At 47.8% G+C, this 20,852-nt stretch overlaps 1 protein-coding gene across 11 annotated transcripts; it reads left to right on the top strand.

Moving 5' to 3' along the window:
* The first annotated feature begins 352 nt into the window (after positions 1 to 352).
* Positions 353 to 20,852, top strand: EXOC7 (exocyst complex component 7). Of its 11 annotated transcripts, XM_027654297.1 has the most exons (22): positions 353 to 534; positions 1,414 to 1,479; positions 2,539 to 2,723; positions 3,386 to 3,491; positions 4,028 to 4,250; positions 5,127 to 5,294; positions 6,298 to 6,309; positions 10,951 to 11,043; positions 11,981 to 12,049; positions 13,329 to 13,474; positions 13,704 to 13,856; positions 14,502 to 14,600; positions 15,205 to 15,267; positions 15,590 to 15,656; positions 16,935 to 16,973; positions 18,024 to 18,089; positions 18,367 to 18,487; positions 18,872 to 18,967; positions 19,259 to 19,322; positions 19,856 to 19,897; positions 20,052 to 20,185; positions 20,598 to 20,852. In XM_027654297.1, the coding sequence occupies exons 1-22, from the start codon at positions 475 to 477 to the stop codon at positions 20,698 to 20,700; spliced, it is 2,175 nt and encodes a 724-aa protein (XP_027510098.1). In that variant the 5' UTR covers positions 353 to 474; the 3' UTR covers positions 20,701 to 20,852. The 11 variants fall into 11 exon arrangements, with proteins under 11 accessions (XP_027510098.1, XP_027510099.1, XP_027510104.1 ...); XM_027654298.1 differs by lacking the exon at positions 6,298 to 6,309; XM_027654303.1 differs by lacking the exon at positions 10,951 to 11,043.

The raw sequence follows: 20,852 nt of genomic DNA, 5'->3' as shown, positions 1-20,852 counted from the left end.
AGGGGAGGTTTGGGTTGGACACGAGGAGGAATTTCTTCACATAAAGGCTGATTAGACATTGGAATGGGCTGCACAGGGCGGTGGTGGGGTCACTGTCCCTGGAGGTGTTTAAGGACAGACTGGACACAGCCCGAAGCGCCATGGTCTGTATGACGAGGCGGCGTTGGGTCACAGGTTTCACTCGATGTTCTCAGATCAATTTCCAACCCAAGTCTGTGATTGTTTAACCCACCTCGCCACTCCCAAGATGGCGGCGTAGACCTCCCGCCACGCCCAACATGGCCGCTGGCAGAGCAGCGCGCATGCGCCTTACCCACTTCTGTTACCGCCCGGCCCCTCCTCAAGCGGCGCCACTCTCAAGATGGCGGTGGGGCTGCCGGCGCATGCGCGGCGTGCCTCGCCGCGCCCATCATGGCGGCGGGGCGGTGACGGGCCGGGCGCGGTGGCTCCCAGCGGCCGAGCGGCCCCGGCGCGATGATTCCGAGCGAGGAGGTGTCGGCCCGCCGGAGGGAGATCGAGGACAAGCTCAAGCAGGTGAGGTTGAGCTCGGGACCCGGTAGGGGCTCTGCCGGGGCTGCGGTCAGAGCCCAGGCCCGCATCCCCATGGCGTTGCCGGGGAGACGGGGCTGGGCCTGGAGGTCCCCACCGGGCCTGGGGGCGACCCGAGACCCCCAAGGGCCTCGTCACCCTGCACCGGTTCTTCGAGGCCTGGTTTTCAGGTGCAGGGGGTATCTCTGGTCCCCTCTTCGGGCCCAGGGGCATCTGCGGGCTCTCTCTTCAGATGTAGCCTGGGGACCAGCCCTTGGTGGCTTAAAACCCACCCTTGCAGACTGCTTTTCCACCCCTATATCTGGGCTTAGGTGACTTAAAATCAACCCTTATTGGCTGCTGTTCTCCCTCTATCTTTGGGCTTTGGTGACTTAAAACCAGGCCTTGCTGGCTTCTGTTCCACCTCTGTATCTGGGTTTAGGTGACATAAAAACAGCCCTTGCAGGCTGCTATTCTCTCCATATATTTGGGCTTTAATGACTTAAAACCAGCCCTTGGTTGCTGCTTTGCTTTGGCCACTTGAGTTCTCTGCCTCGTGTAGGGTTTTTGGAAGGTGCCAGTGCAACACCTGTGTTGTGCTGTGGCAGGGAAGTGTGTGGTCTGGAAGGTGTTAATTTTATATTGTGCTCATGGTATTGAAGGGAAACAAATAATCCATAAAAACCTCACTCATTACGTGATGTGTCCCCACTGGGGTCACTTGCTCTGATTTCTGCTAAGAGGTGGCTTGTTAAAATGTGTCCTCAGCATTAGACCAAACATGGTTTGCTGCAGTGTTTACTTGTAAAAACCTATGTGTAATGTTTAGTGACTTAAAAGCTTAGTGTTCAGGATTGAAGACTGTTTTTTTCATCCTACTGACAGGAAGAAGAAACTCTGTCCTTTATCAAAGAGAGCCTTGAGAAGAGTGACCAGCTCACCAAGAACATGGTAAGGAGGTCCTAATGTTGGGGCTGGATTTACTTTTCTTAATTTCTTAGGTTTGTTAGTTTTCAAGGTTGTCATTGTGCCCATTTGAGGGATGTGGAGTAATGAACCACTTCCTCTGAGTTTGCACTTTCTGCTCCAGTGGCTGGGCAAAGGGGGAACCTGATGAATGCCTCCATCCTGAGCTTCTCTGCTGGTCTGAGGAGGGCTCAGGTGAGCTGTTGGCCTCACCTCTACCACAGTCAGTCCTCTCTCTTGGGAAGAGGTATTAATAGACCTCAGATTAGTTTGTGCAACAGCATCGTGTTGTTGCTTCATAAATTCAGGTTTTGTTTGGAGTTTTATTTTGGGAGTTGTCTGTGCAAAGGTAGAGAGTAATTATTGTTCTGTAATTGCTCATAAGCCCTCAGCTCATATACTATGTCCAGTTTTGGGCTCAGGGCTTTAAGAAAGTCATAGAGGCAGCACCAGAGAAGTGTAGAAAACATAACACAGGAGGGAATCTTTTAGGAATTACATTTTGGCCTAGAAAAGATGACACTGAGGTACTCTTTTATGAGCTTACTATGGCTTTCCCCCTTTCAGAAGCAATATCACAGTCCTCTTCTAAAACCAAATATCTGTGATGGAAAAGTAGGTTCTTACTATATTGATCCTGAACCTTCATGTTGTGCAGCTCAGTGGTGTGGAGTAAAGTGGCTGCTGGTTTGTGCTTTTCTTTGCTCTTTTTGCATGGGGCACCTCCAACCAGTTCCTGTGAATTTATTGTCCCCTGTCAAATAAAATTTTGCTTGTCCTTAGTACTATGTTGGAACACTATCTTCACTCTTTACAAACATTTAATTCAGGACTGGCCCATCTCTGTGTGTCAGGTGATCTGTTTTGTGACTGTTAATAGAAATCAGGATGTAGAGGGGTAGAAACAGCTGCTAAGGAGCCATGGAAAACTGGAAGCAGAGCCCAAAAGGTGAAGCTGGGCCCTGAAGGTTCCTGACCTTCTCTAACTCGTACCCCACTGCATGGATCTGTAGGAAGGATGTTGGTTTCTCTCTTGGTGTGCAGGTTTCTATCCTGTCCTCCTTTGAAAGTCGTTTGATGAAGCTGGAGAACTCGATTATCCCAGTCCACAAACAGACAGAGAACCTGCAGCGCCTGCAGGAGAATGTGGAGAAGACCCTGTCCTGCTTGGATCACGTCATCAGTTACTACCATGTGGCCAAAGACACAGAGAAGATCATAAAGGAAGGGTGAGTTGAGCCAGCTGGATCTTGCTGGGGAGTTTCATCCTATTGGATTTTTGGGATAGAGGTAGGGGAGCTGACTCCACACACTCATCCTCATGTGCTTGGTACCCTTCCCACACTCCTTCCCCACCCTCAGTCCACACTGACTTGACCTTCCTCCATCCCCATAGGATAAAGACAGCTCAGACTGTGCACTGGTGTCCCTTCCAGGATGTGCAGACATGCTGCCATATGAATCTCATGAGCACTGGTGGCTTGTCTGTTTTCCTCTGCCCTTTTCCCAAAGGTTCTTCCTGCCCACCAGTGTTGTCATTGCATCCAGGATGAACCAGAGCTGTTCTGGAGCCTGCTCTGTGGCTCTTCTCTGGGGTGGGATGTGCAGTTTCCTTTGCCTTCCCATCAGGGCCTGTCTGAGAGAGGAGGGCAAGGCTGAGAGTTATGTGCTGTCCATCAGCAGTCCTTCTGCACTTGCTGCATGGATTGGGTACTCTGCTGAGGCATTGAGTGGAGGCAAAAGGGAATTCCATGATCTCCTCCTAGATGAAGAAAAGGGAATTGAAACTTTCCTTGTTATATTTTTATCCTAAGTTTGGTCTGGTACTTACTTGTTATCCTCTTTGTTTGCTTTGTGGGGCACTGCTTTTTACTTTTGGTTTTATTTTTAGCCCCACTGGGAGGTTGGAGGAATACTTGAATTGCATGGACAAAATCCAGAAGGCAGTGGAATACTTCCAGGACAACAATCCGGACAGCCCGGAGCTGAACCGTGTGGTAGGTTGTGGGTCTGGAACCTGGCATGGGTGGGAGAGGGACAGACACAGCTCTGCTGCTCGTCCTCTTGCTGTGAGGGGCTGTGGGTTTGCTGCCTGGTGAAGGTGGTGTCTGGGCACAGCTGAAGGAACCATTGCTTTGGCTCCTGTTTAAGCCTGTCCTCAGCAGCATTTCTGCTCCTGGTGTTTTGCTCTCTGTGCACTGTGCCAGGAGGAATTCTGGAAGCAGATCTTACACCTGTGGAGGAGTTGATTGAACCTCCTACTGAGTAGCTCTTGTCAGTCCTTCAGCTGCTTGAGCAGAATGGGTGATCTGTTTAAATCCCACTTGAAGGCTGAGCGACTCCCAAACATTTTTTTTTATTTAATTCCCTTTAAGTGTCTCTCAGATACAGGCATGGTTGGAGTTTGAAGCATGAAGCACTTGGCAGTGGTTAGAAATGCTGCAGAAAGTATGTTCTTATGCAGAAATATTCGAGTGATTGATTACAGAAGTGAATGATTGATTAGAGCTTCTGTCCTGCTGTTTTATGCCAGAAATCCCTCTTTGAGAGGGGCAAGGAATCCCTGGAGTCCGAGTTCCGCAGCTTGATGACACGGCACACCAAGCCAGTGCCACCCATCCTCATCCTGGACCTGATCAGCGGGGATGATGAAATGGAGACACAGGAGGAGATGTCCCTGGAGCACCTCCCGGAGAGTGTCCTGCACGACATCATCCGCATTTCTGGCTGGCTGGTGGAGAATGGCAGGAATCAAGGTTGGTGGTGCTGTACAGGTGCTCCCTTGCAGCTCTATCTCTTACCACTACTTCCCACGTGTGGTTGAGACCACAAGCTGGGCTTGTACATACCCCTTCAGCCATGAAGCCTCTGCTGTGGCCACCAGTCCGTGAGTCACTGCTGTGGGCACCTGGCAGCACTGGCAGGACTAGTGACTGCCTTAGTGGCACCTTTTAGGTTAGTAGTTCAGTCTTTCCATCACCTCAAGATCTTGCTGTTTTTAGTGTTTGTAGTGAGACTGAAGTGATGGTTTGTCAGTTGAATTTTTCAGAATGAGCTGTGTAAATAAAGCACAAATTATCTCAATGTATAGTCTGTCCTGAAGCAGAAATCCACTGCACTTGCATTTGTAATGCCTTTTACTGGAGCTGTAGCTATCCAGTGCTCAGGTTTTATAAATGTGCAAGATACTGGTCATTTATCCCATTTGGGAAATATTTATGGGCATAACTTTTCGTATGTGATGTGACCAAGGGCAGGGGGAGAACAGCACGGACTTCCTTCAGTCTGTATCTGTCTCTCCTTTCCTGTTCTGCAGCAAGATCTGACTAGAGCCTTATACTCCTTTATTGACTTTTCCTTTGGGAGTGAATCACTGTGGACCTGTATGTGAAAGTACAGGTTTCCTGCAACGTGTAGCTCCTAGAAAACCCCCCCACCTCAATGATTTTTTTCCTGAGTGTGGATTACTGTGCCTACCAAGTACAATGAACATCCTTAAAAGCTTAAGAATTTTTCCATGATCAAAGGCAACTCCAGCACACAGAGCATATTTTGTTGGTCACTTTGTATTCTGCTTTCAACTGATGAGCACCTCATTAAATTATAATCTTGTTTCTGCCTTGTCTCCTTAGATTTCATGACTGTTTACTTCCAAATCCGCTCTGTCCAGCTCGACCGCTCCATCAAGGGGCTGAAAGACCATTTCCGTAAGAACAGCTCTTCCTCTGGGGTGCCCTATTCCCCTGCCATCCAGAACAAAAGGAAGGACACCCCCACCAAAAAGCCAATCAAGAGACCAGGTGAGTCCCTGAAGAGAGAACACACACCTGCAGGCCCTCTCACTGCTGAGGAAGCCTCTGTGTCTAAAGATGTGCTCTTGGGACAGGAGCAGGGCTGAGATTTTGGAGATAAACACCTCTTCTCTGCCCTGGATTCAGCACTGGAATTACAGGCACTTTCTGTCTGTCAGTCAAGCCATCAGGTTTGTTCTCTGGGTGCTGTAAAGGGAGGAGAGGGGCCCTGTGTAGAGGGAGAGGAAAGGACTTGAGAAAGGAGATGAGTAAAAAGAGACCCTAGAGGGCTGTAAAAGGATTTGATCTGAGAACACCTTTCTCAGCATTGGAATGTGGAATGTAGTCTGTGTCACAGCACACAGAAAGCTCATATCTGATAAAATACATCACTTGAATCATTAGCTATTATTAAATTATTATTGTGCTAGGTAAGTAAGGAGTCAGGAGTTGAGATGGGGTCTTGGTAGGTGCCTGCAAAAGTGAGATCCAGCATTGTCTGAATTTGGAAGGGCTCTTAAAGCTCTTGCCTCAGCCTGTCTTTGGAAGAGCTATGGATGTGGCTGATGGGTTATTCCTCCTCTCCTCATAATGAAGTTTTGCTGTGTTTTCTGCAGCTGGTGAGGTTGGTCACTCTGGTGTAGAGGAGTGCAGAGCTGGAATTCCCATCTCTGGGATGTGCCATCTAGTGGGAGCATGGCCAGGAGAGCCAGCAAAAGCCAGCACATATCTCCCACAGCAGCACAGGGATATTGTCCCTATGTGTCCCAGAACCCTCTTGTCTCATCTGTAAGAGTAATCAAGTCAGAAAAGTCCACATTTCTGTGAGTTTACCTGGCCAATACTCTCCTTCCCTACTGTTTTTTCCTGTGTTGTCCAAATACTTTTAAGGGTTCAGGAAAACAGTAAGAAATGTGGGGAGTGGGAATGGATGGGATGGGGAAAGGGAGGAGGAAGAAATACCCATTTTAATTGTGTTGTGTTTATTTTTATAATCCTGCTGTGAATGCAGTCCTCATCCCAGGTAATGTGTGTCTATGTGTGTGTGTGCTGGCCCTGGTGCTCACTCTCTTCAGCTCTGTGTGTGGAGAGGCTTTGCTGGGCCTCTTCTTGCTAAAGCAGAGGGTGTGCCTGTGATATTCAGGGAGGGAGGGCTGCCTGGGGAAGGCTGTGGCATCCAGACATCACCCCTTTGGTCTTTTAAAAATCAATCTGTGCCATTACTGCTGTGCCCTGGAGCTGTTCTTGAAAGCTGATCTGTGAACTGCAGCCCAACTGTGAATTTCAGTGAATTTTCCCCTGTCAGCAGAGAACCCTCTGATAAGGGGTTCAGAGACACTGAGCCACTTAAAAGGTGCCAGTAGAGATCTATAGTTGAGCCATGGGGATCTCAGGTTGCAGATGCTTCAGATTTGGTCCACAATTCTCAGTTATCCCCTGATTCTGAAAAGATGTGCTGTGTTTTGATTGCAGTGCATTCAGTGTGGTCAGCAAACATTTCTGAGCAGCCTGACAAATGGTAACATCTCCCCTGTGCTCTAGGTAAAGAGTCAGGAATGGATTAGTTGGTTTTTTTATGGACAGATTACAAAAAAGAATCACTAGAATCTTTTTAATGAGTCTCAGATCTTGGATGATCACATAGAGAGTACAGAAAGGAGCCCACATGTTGGAGGGCCACAGGTGTTTGTTCCCTACAAGAAGGACTTCTTCAAAGTGGATGCATTTGGGTATCCAGAGTTACTTGTCATGGTGAATGTCTCGCTGTAAATTTGCCAGAAGATTTTCATGTCTTTTTCCCAGTTTAATTGGATTTTCTGAGATGGGCCAGGTAGAAGGCACAGAGCATGGCCTGAATTCACTTACAGAGGTGATGGTGTGTGAAGGAAAGAGCACTTCAAATGATCCATTGGGTTATTGTTAATCTCAAGAAAAAATAGTGGCTAATTTGTCTCCAGTCTTCCGTGAACAAGGACAGAGAACCAGACTGTAGCTCTTGAAAGACAGTGGTGGTTACACCTCATACACCAGCCATCTCTTATGGCTACTGAATTGTACTTAAGTGAAGTTAAAAATGGAGAAAAAAGTCATCTTTGACCGGAGATTCGCCTTTTTTTCTGCAGTTCCATCAGCTTTCAAGGACAGCTCTTGAGGTAGAGGTCTCACACCCCCTTCACACTGGCACTGGCTCTCCTCAGAGCAATATTACCTGGTGTTTGAGTCCCCTGGGTTTAGCCTTTGTTCAGTTATGGACAAAGACAGGTTTTTACTTACTGAAATAAAGTAATAGAACAGAAAAGTTCTGCCAATTTGGGTTTCAGACAAGGGGGTTTTCTCACAGTTCCAACAAGTGAGTTGATTTCCTTTGTCCTTAAATAAGAATATCCCAGTGCACACTCCAATGCACACTTTAACCTATTGCAAGGGGTAAATAACAAACTAAATCTGATGTGCTATAGCTTTTTTTACCCACAAAACAAAGCACAAGAGAGGCTAAAGCTGAAAGGAAGGTGAGGTATTAGGTAACAAGGCAGAGACCCTCCTAGGTACTCTGTCAGATTCTAGAGAACATACTCCATATCCATGTGTGGTTTCAGAGGGTCTTCATCTCTCTGTTCCTGTTTTATCTGTTGGTGTTCCCTGTGCTGTCTCCTATTGGTACAACGTGCAGTTTAAAATCTGACTGCTGGAGATGCTTCTAAAGCAGAGTTTTCTCCCCTCAGATGCAACTTGTCAAGTCAAGTTGAACAGATGAAGCAATTTGTGGGCTTTTTCTGGTTTTAGTTTGCTGTTTGAAATGTCAAGCAGTCTGTCTCAGAGGGCAGGTGTGTTCAGATTCCCAAATCATCCTGCTGCAAACGTATGCACATAAAATACAGATTCTTTGTGATGCCTGTAGACCCTGTGCTCTCTTGTTGGCTTGAGAGCAGCAGGTAGCTCAGCAGCTCTGCATTTTTGAGAAGGATGGGGCCACTTGACCTCATTGCCTACAAGCAAAAGCCAGAGAGAGCTTTATCTGGTTTCATACAGATTCCTGCAGCTGGTGCCTAAGTAAAGAGGATGTTCCCTGCTGCTTGGATGGAACACTGCCTAATGGAAGGGAGAAACAGGACAACAAGTAGGAAAACTGTGCTTCGTGTATGCCCAAAACCCACTTTATTTAACAACTAGGCCACAGAAGCAAAAGTTTCAGGGTTTTTTGGTTGTTTTTTTTTTTTACTTTTATGGCTCTTTACAAGCTGTAGGGGAGCCCTTTTCCAGTTTCCTGAATGCTCCAGTTTACCTAGTTACCTATTTGGCTTAGTAGTGAGGTGCTTCCTGAAGGCAGGCTGAGTGACAGAATAAAGAGCCCATTCCTGCTTCCCATACTGATCACTGCCTAGACTGAATGTGATGTTTTCATTAGTAGCTGCAACAGAGTCCCCTTTGGTTAGGGAGCTGCCTAATAGGGGAAAACAGTCTTGGAACAAAAGCATTTGGCTTCCACTGGAATCCATTAAAGCCTAATTACAATGCTAAGTCAGAGGGATCCAGCAGGACTGAAGTGATGCCCATGGACACCCAACACTCGGTGTGTGTCAGTAAACACAGGCAATTGTGTTTATGCAAACAAAATGCAGCATAATTTCATCCCCTGAAATTGAGAAAACGAGGGGGGAAAAAAAGAAAAAGAAACCATCAGGGGTGGGCTGTGGAGTCATCCCCTGCATACCTGTGCAGTGAGACCCTGCTGACAGCAGCAGCAGTTGTACTGTCTGCTTGGTTTTCACACCAATTTACCCTCTCTTTTTATTTTTCCCCTTCCCCCTGGATGCTTGAAAGTGGGAAAGATGAAAGAACTGGTAGAAAAACAGTACCCAGGTTGAGCTGCTCTGCATCAGCTGGGCCGTGGGAACAGCAGTAAGGAAGAGCTTAGTGCATCTCTCCAGAGCTTGCCACAGCCCTCCTTGCTTGGAGGAACTTACTGAGCCTAAGTTTTTAAGGTTTTTGAAAGTAGCTAAGAATGAAGTGGAAATGTGGGGTGTGAAGAGCACTGAAAACCTTGGAAGAAGAGGCACAGCTGCTCATTTGATCATATGGCAGAAGTTTAGGAGCAAATGCAACAGCCAGCAAGGGTGTAAATCTGCCCACCTCCCAGGTGTGGGTCTGGAGGGGAGAAGTTTCCCACTAGAAGGATGTGTTTTATGGATATGACTTTTTTTTTCTTTACTAAGTGGTTGAGAACACTCTGAACTGGTAGAAGAAAAATGTTGCCTGTGAAAATTTATGCCTTAGGAACCATGCTCTGTTATTTAGTAAGTGCACCAGTTTAAGGCAGTAATTTAATGGGAACTGCTCTCTCTTGTTCTCCCCCACTAGAGATGCACTGTCAGGGGAACCTGAAGTTTCCTTTCCCCTGCCATATATCCCTTTATGGGATGAAGCTGTCCTGCATCCCAGAATGCTGTTCTGCAGCTGTGTGTACTTGTGCTTCCCCTCAGCATTTGGGCAGCCAACACTCATTTCCAGGGACTGATGGGAGTAGGGATTTTCTGCATGTTTGAAGTATTTATTACTTTGTAGCGGAAGAACGATTCTTAATTTTGGCAGCCTCATTTTTACTTTTTGGCTTCTTCATTTACTCAGCCTGGTTCTGTTTCATTTGGGTCTCCTATGGAAGCTCCTTCTGCCTTCCCAAAACTTCCAGTTCCCTGTTGTGCAGGCAACAGCAAAGCTCTGCTGTGAGAGGGTGTCCGTGTGCTTGTGGTAATTGTAGCTTGTTGCATGACGACTAACCTTTTAATGTGGAAACACTGCCTAGTCTTCAGTTGTCACATTAATGCTTTGTTTTGTGCTTTCTAGCTGTATATCCAGCATTGCCTTTTGTTCAGTTCTGTCTGGTTTTTGTGTGTGTTAAGTATAAATCTTTTAACCCAGCGTTATTTTTTTTCCATGGTTTTAATTGATTTGCGGTTCTTTAGAAGAGAAGTGTCTTGGGGATTAGGGTGGCTTAATGCGAGTTAGACATGGGTGGGCAGCATCCATTATTCTGTGATTCCTGGGATGGGAATTGCTGCTGCAATTGCTCCCTAGAGCCCAGAGGTTGTCACCCTTTTATTGCTTCCTGTGCCATTCCTTGACTTGGCTGTGGGGCTCCTGATGGGTCTTTATTGATTATGCTCAGAAAATACCCCTTGGAAAGGCACCTCTTACCAAGTGGCTGCAGTTGTGGCTCTTAGGAGCAGGCACTGTGTTGCCAGACAGGAGCTGTCCATATGCAAAGCCCTGCTTCCACAGCTGAGGAAAAGCAACAGACCTTGTATGCTTGGATGCAGAGTACCAACTTAAATAGACCCATGAGAGGGAAGGGAGCTTCCCTGCTTCCCTTCTGTGACAGTGTTTCTCACCTGCCTCTCCAAACTGATTCGAACACTCCCTGGTTCTGTAACCTGGCTGGAATTTATGCCTCCAGCCTGAAAGCAGGGAAACAGTCTGGAAATGCCATTGTATCTGCACACTTGGACATGATTTTGGGGTTCACATTCCTGTACTGAGCATGCTCATTGGTGCCCAGCGTCCTCTTGCTGGGCCCAGGTGATGCTGGTGGAGGGCTGGTGTTCTGGGTTTGTTTTCTTTCACTCATTTTCTAGGTCTTCTTGTCTCTTCTCTCTGGTTCTGGTGACAGGCACGATCCGTAAGGCTCAGAACCTTCTGAAACAGTACTCTCAGCATGGTCTAGATGGGAAAAAGGGGGCCTCTAACCTCATTCCTATGGAAGGTAATCACAGCTCTAGCTACATCACCCTTGACTTTCTCTGTGTATCAGTCTTGCTTTTCCAGGTGGGGCTTCCATTAGTCCAGTGCTTAGTGGACAGCATTGGTTAGGTACAGCTATCCTTGGGGAAACAAGGAGATGCTGGAGAGCCAAATTGTTTTTCTGAATTTAGTGTCCGAATTTCAAGGTGTCTGTAAACATGAGTAGAGGTGGAGAGGAGTGTTACCTTAACATTGACCCACCACAGCCACCTGGGTAATGGAAGCTCTGCTCTGCTGACATCTGCTTGTGGTGTTCCTGTTCTCTTTTCTTTTTGCCTGGACTTCGAGACATTCAGTTTCCTGGTGACCTTTCCAAACCTGATGCTGAAGTGTTGGACCACAGCCAGTGTATTGTTCCTGTACACCTCCCTAAATGGCCATCTTCCATGTTCTGACCTCCTCTGCTCATAGAGGTTGTGCCAGATAAGGGAGAAGAGGTCATTTGCTTCAAAGCATCCATAAGAAATTCCTGCCTCCTGCTATGTAAGCATCCAAAGCTGTAGTCTCCTAAATCCCAGATGGTGACTAACATCACTCATTTGGGGGAAAATTCTCATGCTGAGCAGGGTTTTGAGTTTGGATTTGTAATGGTTGTGGGTACAAATTGGACTTGGTGCCTGCAATCCCCTTCAGAACTCAGGCAGGAGGTTCAAGGGACTCTGTGGCCCAACAAACGACTTAACTCGCACTTCTCATCAGGTTTCAAAGGGTTGCTGCTGCTATATAGCCCAACAAAGGGATTTGGTCAGGAAGCATTCCTGGGACTGTGTAGGGAAAATGGTGTCCATCAGATCCAATAAGCCAGCCTTGAAGCAGCATCCAGCCCAGTGTGAGCATCCGTGCTGTAACCACCCTGGATAAATTGCGCCTTCTGTTTGTGCCGGCTGACATCTCACTAGGTCATGAGCATGATTTACGAGTTAAACACCTTTGCGATACCCTGAGCGACAAGCACGGGCCGGCTGCGGGTAAGTACCGTGTTGTCACTCCGTGATGAGCTGGCTAACATCCATCCCTTCTTCCCAGCATGCTGCACTGGTATTCTGTACCCAGTGGCTGTTCGCCTCCGTGGGCAGTCCTGAAGCATGGGCCTCCTCTGGCTAAGAAGCTCTGGCTCTTCTCAGTAGAGTTCACTCCCACTAATCACACACCCCCCAAGCCCTCAGACAGGGAGCCCCAACTTTGTCCAACCAGAGACTGACTGAGGCCATGCTGAGGGGCACTTTGGTGGCTACTGGCCTGTTTGGTGGTGAAGCAAAGTGAACAGGGAAGAGATCACGTGCAGCATTACAGTATAGTGGGCCATAGCACTGTAGGCAGTCTGTAAAAGCACAACACATTTGTGCTTCCTCTGCTGACCAGAACTTTTAAAATATCAACCTGAGGGACCTGTCAGCGTAGGGAAGAATTGGTTCTTTCTCCATCGAAAGTTGCTGTGAGGAGAGAAGCAGCAGCCCATAGCTTAGGGAAGGCCTCTCTGTGTCATCTTACTGTCTTGCAGGATAGTGTCTGTCGGTGTCTGTCCTGCAGACACATCCAGCAGTGGTTGGCATGAGTTGGTGCCAGCCTTTGTATCACACTAGCACAAAGATCCATGTAGGATCTTTGATGGATCTTTGTCCAAGACACTTGTAGTCTAGGACTCATTTGTATGCAGCATTGTGTGGCAGATAACTCACCTATCTGTGCTGATATTCCTGCTTCATAGGATGTAAATGTTCATCTGCCTGGTTTTTATCTTCCTTTTCTGCCTGTGGGAAGAGGCTGCCTTCCAGGACAGCCCTTATTTCCCAGAAACGTTGATGCAAAATGGCAGTTCTTCATCTGCATGATGGATGGAGATAAGGAATTCTAAAAATACAAGCAGAGATGTTGAATAATTCACCTCAGACCTTCCTGAGTTTAGTACTCTGTGTTCAAGCCCTTGATTAAATTTAGTCTGTATCCCAGAAGAGCTCCAAACTTCCCTTCTGTCATGAGGCTGGAAAGAGCTGGTGTCCTGATGCGTGTTTCCTGAACTGCAGATGACTTTTCCTGCTTCCTGCAGGATATGCAGAGCTTCCCATGCACAAACCCAGGGCAGGTGTGGTGAGAAGACGGCTCTTGTTCTCACACACACCGATGGGTGCAAAGCCAGAGCCTGCTTTTCCAGAAGAGCCTTGTGTAAACCAAAGCGTTGGAGTGAGCAGAGCTGCTGGAAGCTCAATGTGGGTTTTGTTGTCTCTGAAATCCCTCTTGCCCTTGCAGGGAGGGACGACGTGTTCGACATCGAGATCGACGCCTACATCCACTGTGTCAGTGCCTTTGTCAAACTGGCCCAGAGCGAGTACCAGCTCCTGACAGAAATTGTCCCAGAGCACCACCAGAAGAAGACCTTTGATTCTCTCATCCAGGTCAGTTGAGCCTCTCTGTTTTGCTTCTCTTGTAGGGGATGCTGGGGTTGTCCTCCAGGACCTGTTCAGGGAAATGGGGTCAGGGAACACATGCTCAGAGTTCCTCACTGGTATCATAAATGACCCATCAGCCAAATGGGCATCTGTAACATGTGTCCTGCATCGAGCTCCTTGTGCTGCCTGGGCAAAAGCTGTGCTGCTTCCTCCTGAGTCTGTGGCTTTGTTGCAGGAGTCATTAGATAACTTGATCATGGAGGGGGATAACATTGTCTCAGCTGCCCGGAAAGCCATCATCCGACACGACTACTCAGCTGTGCTCACAATCTTCCCCATCCTGAAGCATCTTAAGCAGATGAAGCCAGAATTTGACCAGGTTTTGCAGGTAAGTGTGGTGAGATTGGAAAGGCTCCTGTGGCTTGGGTTGTCTGGAGAACTTTTTGAAATGGATTATCCCAGTGGCTTTTAGCAAAGCCATGCTGCTTCTGTCCTCCAGCATGGACTGGAAGTGACACAAATGCACCTTGCTTCTTTCTGTGGTGGTGAACCAGCAACTCAGCATCTCTCAGCAGCAGTTCAAGTTCAAGTTCTGACCCCATGATGGACCACCTACATCATTCTCCTGTTTTCGTGGCCTCTGAGATGTTTCAACTCTGATACTATTGAGCTGCTCTGAGGAAAGCCTGCTTGGACCATGCTGCAAGGTTCCCTAGGTGACAGTCATGGCACCCAGGTTTAGCAAGGCTCCTTTCCATCTGCTTCCAGCTGTGATGCACCAATCTCCTGTATCAGATAATGTGTAAGACAAAACATGAGAGGTAGCAAGCCCTAATTACTGTTAGGGTCACAACGTCTTCCCTTTTCTGCCTGGCAGGATTTCATGTGTTGTTGATGGTGCTGTAAATATTCTTCTGGCATATGGAAAAGTGAGAATGAGATGCTGGGATGAGGGATGGGAGAGGGTAGGTGCTGGATGAAGGTTCAGATACTGTTTGTTTTCCTTCACTGATCTGCTGTGGAACCATTCCAGGGAACTGCAGCAGGCACTAAGAACAAACTGCCAGGGCTGATCACTTCCATGGAGACCACTGGTGCAAAGGCACTGGAAGAGTTTGCAGACAACATTAAGGTAGGATTCTCCTCAGTGTTGTCTCTGGCAGGCTTGGAAGAGGGGTTTTCTGAGCAGAACCCCTAGTTTAGCTTTCATCTTTCCATGAGACTGTGCAGATTCTGACTAAAGCAGGAACCTGTTGAATCACTGTGGATGTTCAAATACTAAATGCTTGGTGCTGGTTTCAACTACAGGAGGCCTCTGCCTAAGACCCTTAACAGGCATACTATAAATAATGTGACATAAGCTTCCAGGCCTCTGCAGGTATCTGTATCAATCTCAGAACTTAATCCTATTTAAAAAGAAAGGAAAACTACTTCCTTGAAGTTTTGGAGGACTCATGTTAGGCTGTCCCTGTGTAAGGTGGGCTTGGGGAATGCACTGGGCAGGTGAGCTGAAGGTGTGATGGTCACATGCTGAACAAACCCCTGTGGTTCTGAGCTGCTGGTGTGTGGGAGCTGTGGTTTCTGAGCACCAGGAGATGGCACTGCAAGAGCCAGGTCTGAGGGTGTTGAGAGAGGCTGGATAAACAAGCCTTCAGCTCACTTGTAGCAGCAGTTGTGTTGTAGGTGTCTTCACTTTTTTTACATGCTCATCATATGTCTCTCTCTTCCCTTCCTAGAATGATCCGGACAAGGAATATAACATGCCAAAAGATGGGACAGTTCATGAACTCACCAGCAATGTAAGTAATGATGATTTGAACCATCCTTTGTGAAAAACGGCTTCTGAAGAGGGTTTAAAAAGAGCAGTAGGGAAACTTCTCAAGTTAAGCTGTTGTGGTATTAACAATTAAATAATTACCTGGCTTCCATGGCAAGATGAGCTGGTGACCCTGGCTCAGCCATGGGTGACTGTGTTAGAAAACCCACCAGCTCAAAGAAGTGTAGTGATTTGTTTCTTGGAGGTTTTAAGTGTGGAGGAGCAAGTGGTCCTTCATGATTCTTCATAGCAGAGCATAGGAGATGCAATGTCGGTTGCTCCTAACTTCCCTTCCTTGCTTCCAGGCCATCCTTTTCCTACAGCAATTATTGGATTTCCAGGAGACAGCAGGTGCCATGCTGGCATCACAAGGTACATACATGCATGGGGCTTGGCTGGGCATGCAGTTCTTTCCTCAAATTGCCTGGATATCTTCCTTAAAATAATCAAACTTCAACATGCACTGTGAGCTTGTTCTCCTCCTGTCCTTCACCCTGTGGTTTGTCTTGTCCTCCAATCTGCCATGACCACATAGTTGGTTATCTGGAGAACTCCAAGGGATGCAGAGTTTCTTTACTGGCCTTCCACACTTGCTCCTCAGCTCAGAATACAACAGCAGCAGCAAGAATCTTAGCATCCAGCCATGGGTAAACTGGGTCTCCTGAGCTGTTCATGTGCCATGTGCCCTATCAGAGAGACAAGCTTCAGCTCTGCTCTCCAGGATGCTGAAGAGACTCATTCCAGGAATAAATGCCTAGATCAGAAGCCGAGAGCTGCTGCCTTGTGTAGCAGGATACTGCTGTGTGTCAGCTGGAGTGTGATTTTGGTTCTGTGCAGAGCAGCAGCTCCCAACTCTCCGGTGAGCTCTCGACCTTGGCAGAGCTCCTGCTTTCAGGTAGCTTGGAATAGAGCAGGCTGGAGAGGAGGAGGAATGGAGATTCAGTGGGCCCAGAGCCCTGAGGAGGCACAGGCTGGAGAGGGTTAGGGAGCCCCTTTGAAGCAGAGATATAGGGAAACTTAGAGCTGCCTCCAGACTGTTACCTGCAAATTCCTCCTTGGAAATTTCTGCCAGTTCTAAATTAACTCAGTGTCTCTGTTTCTTGCCACATCTCCTCTAGCCACTGCCTTGTGCCCTCTCTACCTGCAAGCTCAGTGTGCTCAGATCCTCCTGGGCCTTGGCCCTCTCCCTTGGCCAAAGAAGTGGTCTTAATTTTTTCTTGGAAAAATCAACTGTTTCCCCATGTAGTCCCCCAGTGCTGTTGTTTGGAAGTCTTGACATATTGTCGTGCAGTGGGAATCTGTCTTAGGAGCTGATTGAAAAGGTAGCATAGGCTTGAGGTATCTTTGCCTTGAAAGAGAGTTTGAACAGATTTGGAATGAGGTATCCTGCTAAATACAACCAGTAACAAAGCAAACAATGTCTCTAGCAGGGGAAGGAGAATGGACTCTGCCTTTCCTCTGTGATCTCCACTCCATTTGAGGCCTTCGAAGGACTCCTGCCTGCTCTCCTGTGTACCTCTCTGTGGCTGCTCTGTGTTAATATCTGCTTTGTTCTCAAAGGGATGGTGGTCTCTAACCTGTCTTTTTGCACTTTGCATTTCTTTTCTCTCCTCCCTCCCCTTTTCTCTCTGCTCTGCCTAATCTTTGTAGTTCTTGGGGACACATACAATATTCCTTTAGATCCCAGAGGTAAGCAGACTTACCCACACGTACCTGTTCGTATTGCCTCGGACTCTGGTGATGTATGTTAATTCTTTTATCCTCCAGCAGTGGTAAATAAATTAACATGTTATTGAAGAGGGGGAGAAGGGGAGGGTAGGTAATTCTTGCCAGTGGGCTGGAGAGAATAGGGAGGGCTTTGTCAGCAGCAGACAATGAGGGATACCACATGAGCTGAAACAGGCTCAAGACACTCTCATGGCACTGAATCTCTTTGGCACAGGTAGCACATTGGCCCAGCTGGGATCATGCTTTATCCCATGTGCACTCGGCTCCGTATTGTCCAGCTCCCAGCAACAGGAGCCTCGAGGCCTTTCCCATGGGGTGCTTGTGAACTCGGACCACCCGAGTTAGGCCTGACTGCCAAACTCTCTGGTGGGGGCAGGAGGAGGTGGCCACCCCACGTGTCCCCTGGGCCCCATGCCCACAAGCCCTCGAGGGCAGAAAGCCATCCCTTATGCACAGACAGAGGAACATGTGCCAGCCCGGAGTCACTGCTTGTAAGGGCAAGCTCCCATGCTGGCACAGTCCCCCTCAGAGCCAGGCAGGCCCTGTCAGCAACCATGGGGATGGCTGAAGCTTTCCAGAGCCCTTCTGCTTGTTTCAATTACTATTGTGTGCTTGTTGTTAACAGCTGCAGCTTATTTGTCCTCTGATTGCCGATTTCTAGTGCTTACAGACCTTTTCAGGTGGTGGGGGAATGATGGGGTGGATGAGTTTCTTGACTTTATTTCTGATCAGAGGAGTGTCCTCTGAGCACTAGAAGAAAAGGAGAGATTGGTGGAGTGCTCTGCACTTGATGCAGATACAAGGACTGAGGAGTGCAGAGCTCTCCCACCCTCACCGTGGATGAGCTGTTGACAGTCAGCTCTGAAACAGGAGCTAATTTCACTGTTGATGGGAGCTCTGCACTAATTCCATAGCAACAGAGATGAGGCTTGTTTGAATAGAGGCAGGGTGGCCACACATACCCCCCCTTCTCAGGGCATGTTAACTGGCCTAAAACCCTTCTCTTTTCAGAGACCAGCTCCTCAGCCAGTAGCTACAGCTCAGAGTTCAGCAGGCGGCTGCTCAGCACCTACATCTGTGAGTACCCTGCTCACCTTCCCCTCTCCTACCCCGTGGACTCTCCTTCACTTGGCTCCTTTGCCAGGTGCAATGAAGGCAATAGTTTGCAGAGAGGTTTTGGTGACTTGCTGAGGAAAGATCTGTGTAAGGATTGTTAAGTACACATGATTGTACCCTTTGTACAGGCAGTTGGGGCTGTGCTGTTCTCTTTGCTGTGGGCCCACAGGTTGGTTTGTTTTGTCAGTAATGAGAAGTTCCAGTGCAAAACCTTTTCTCTATTTTTCCCTTCTTAAAGGCAAAGTGCTGGGCAACTTGCAGCTTAACCTTCTTAGTAAATCCAAGGTTTATGAAGACCCAGCTTTGAGTGCCATTTTTCTGCACAACAACTACAACTACATTCTGAAATCTCTGGAGAAGTAAGTGTGTGTCTGGGTAAATCTCCCTCAAGTCCAAGGCTTGGTTTTGGAGCAGAGCTTTGCATTAAGAGCATTCACTTGCCAGCCTGTCTCAGATCTGCTTTATCTTCTGTTCTTGTAAGTTTTGCAGTATTGTAAACATCACGTTACAGGAGAGTGGGAGATGAAAGCATTTGAGACACCTTATGCTGTAGAGAATCCTTTGATCTCTGGAGGACTGAGGACACTGGAAAGTGACTTTGAGTCACTTCTTTTGCACATTTCAAGGACCCTTTTATAGTGAAGGGCAAAAAAGGATTTGGTGGGGGCTGAAATTCTGCCACGCTGAGGGCAGCCCAGAGAGCAGCTGGCTCAGGTGTTTCCTCAGGATTTCTGCTCTTCCAGGTCCGAGCTGATCCAGTTGGTGGCCGTGACACAGAAAACAGCTGAGAGGTCTTACCGGGAGCTCATCGAGCAGCAGATCCAGACATACCAGCGCAGGTGAGGTGACATCCTCTGCTTTTACCTTGGTTTGGTTGGTTTGGGAGCTCCTTGGCAGCCAGTGCTGCTGGAGCAGTGCGAGAGATTAGCCTAAACCAGAAACTTGTCTAAAACCAAAGCCACTTATTCTAGTTCTCAAGCAATTAATCTAATTTGGGAAGGGGTCACTGTGGAAAGTTTTGGAGTGTGTGTTGTCTGAGTTGGCCTTTGGGTCATGGGTGAAGGCACAGAAGCTCTGGTGAGGTATGAGTAACTCCTCTTTGCCTCTTTCCCATCTCATTTCACGTGCAGCTGGTTGAAGGTAACAGATTACATTTTGGAGAGAAACCTGCCTGTCTTTCAACCAGGAGTGAAGGTGAGAGGATGGGCAAGAATGGGCTTGAGATGACAGAAATTGCTAGAAACATCTTCTCCTTTGTCATATTAAAAAATTCTCAGAAACCTTCTTTATATCTCATGCCAGTATTGCTCTGCAGAGTGAAAGCTGTGGCTGGCACAAGATGGAGAGCAGCAGTGCCTTCTGATCTCCCCTGCCCCAGATTCATCCAAGTCTTTTAATCTCTGCCTCCATTCTTATATCTTCACATGCTTCTATTTTGGATTTGCAAAACCCTGAGACCTTCCCTTGGAAAGGGCTGAAAGTATAAAGTCTATTTTTATGTCTGTTCTGGATGAAAATTACTCTTGTTAAAACTACTTCAGCTGAAAGCCACTTGCTGACTGTAGAGTGTGCTGCTCTCTGCAGCTCTCTCCTCACTGCTTTAGGAGAGGGAATCCAAACCAAGTAGGTTGCATATTGCTTAGGTTGGATGGGGAATTGTGGGTGAGCACTGATGTTGTATATTTATTCCTGGAGATGAAATAAAATCCTTTCCCTCCTTGTTGCAGCTCAAGGACAAGGAGAGGCAGATGATAAAGGAGCGCTTTAAGGTAAGGAGGTATTGGATGGTATAAGAACATCCCCTGGTTGGTTGGGATGGACAGATCTGCCTGAGGAGGAGAACTGTTGGCGATCAGTAGCAGAGGGAAAGAGCATCAGATTGGGTGTGGAGATGAGATGCTCACCGAGTTTTACTTTGAACAGGGTTTTAATGATGGGCTGGAGGAGCTGTGTAAGATCCAGAAGGCCTGGGCAATTCCAGACATGGAGCAACGGGACAAAATCCGCCGGGCACAGAAAACCATTGTGAAAGAGACCTATGGTGCCTTCTTGAACAGGTGAGGCCTCCTGTGACACTGTCCTCTCTTCTGTGGATTTACAGAGGTCTTTGAGGCCTAGTATAGCCTGAGCTGAGGCACTTCCTTGCTGTCCTGTCTCAGCTTCTCTGCCTTGCACACTCAAACATGCCCAAGCTGAACTCTACCAGTTGCAGACACGTGCTGTCACCCCGATTCTTTGGTCAGGGTGAGCACAGGTGTTCTAGTGAATACAAAGCTCTGAGCCCTCCTGGGCTGCTCATGTAAAACTTGTGAGACCAGTGGTAACCAGGTCCCTTGTTCTGTACAGGATACCCTGTCAGATTCAGGTGGTATGTGTTGGAGTGGAGCTGATTTGTGACAGAGGAGGGGCCAGTGGGTCTCTTTGCTGCGTTCCAGTCATTTGTCACCTGGGGGTTGTCTTCCTTTGCAGATATGGCAACGTGCCCTTCACTAAGAACCCTGAGAAGTACATCAAATACCAGGTTGACCAGGTGGGGGAGATGATCGAGAAGCTGTTTGACACATCAGCATAAATTTCCAGCTGTCGTGAACTCTCCAGCTGCCAAGTACAAGCCAGTGCTCTCTCAGCAACCCTTGGGACTCCCTTCCCTTTTCCCCTGCTCCATTGTGGTGGGCAGGGTGTTATACTTGTATTTATCAGATTTATAAACCTGTGGAAACACTC

The sequence above is a fragment of the Corapipo altera genome, unplaced genomic scaffold (assembly GCF_003945725.1).
Source record: "Corapipo altera isolate COAL_440 unplaced genomic scaffold, ASM394572v1 343, whole genome shotgun sequence".
Lineage (NCBI taxonomy): Eukaryota > Metazoa > Chordata > Aves > Passeriformes > Pipridae > Corapipo > Corapipo altera.
This window is presented reverse-complemented; position numbering and strand designations above follow the sequence as displayed.

What these genes read in the sequence shown, in the direction of transcription:
- EXOC7 (XM_027654297.1), top strand. Translation starts at nt 475, where the DNA reads ATGATTCCGAGCGAGGAGGTGTCGGCCCGCCGGAGGGAGATCGAGGAC. An exon ending in GCCCGGAGCTGAACCGTGTG is followed by an intron (nt 3,492 to 4,027) that starts GTAGGTTGTGGG and finishes GTTTTATGCCAG; the next exon opens with AAATCCCTCTTTGAGAGGGG. An exon ending in GCTGCTCAGCACCTACATCT is followed by an intron (nt 18,090 to 18,366) that starts GTGAGTACCCTG and finishes CCCTTCTTAAAG; the next exon opens with GCAAAGTGCTGGGCAACTTG.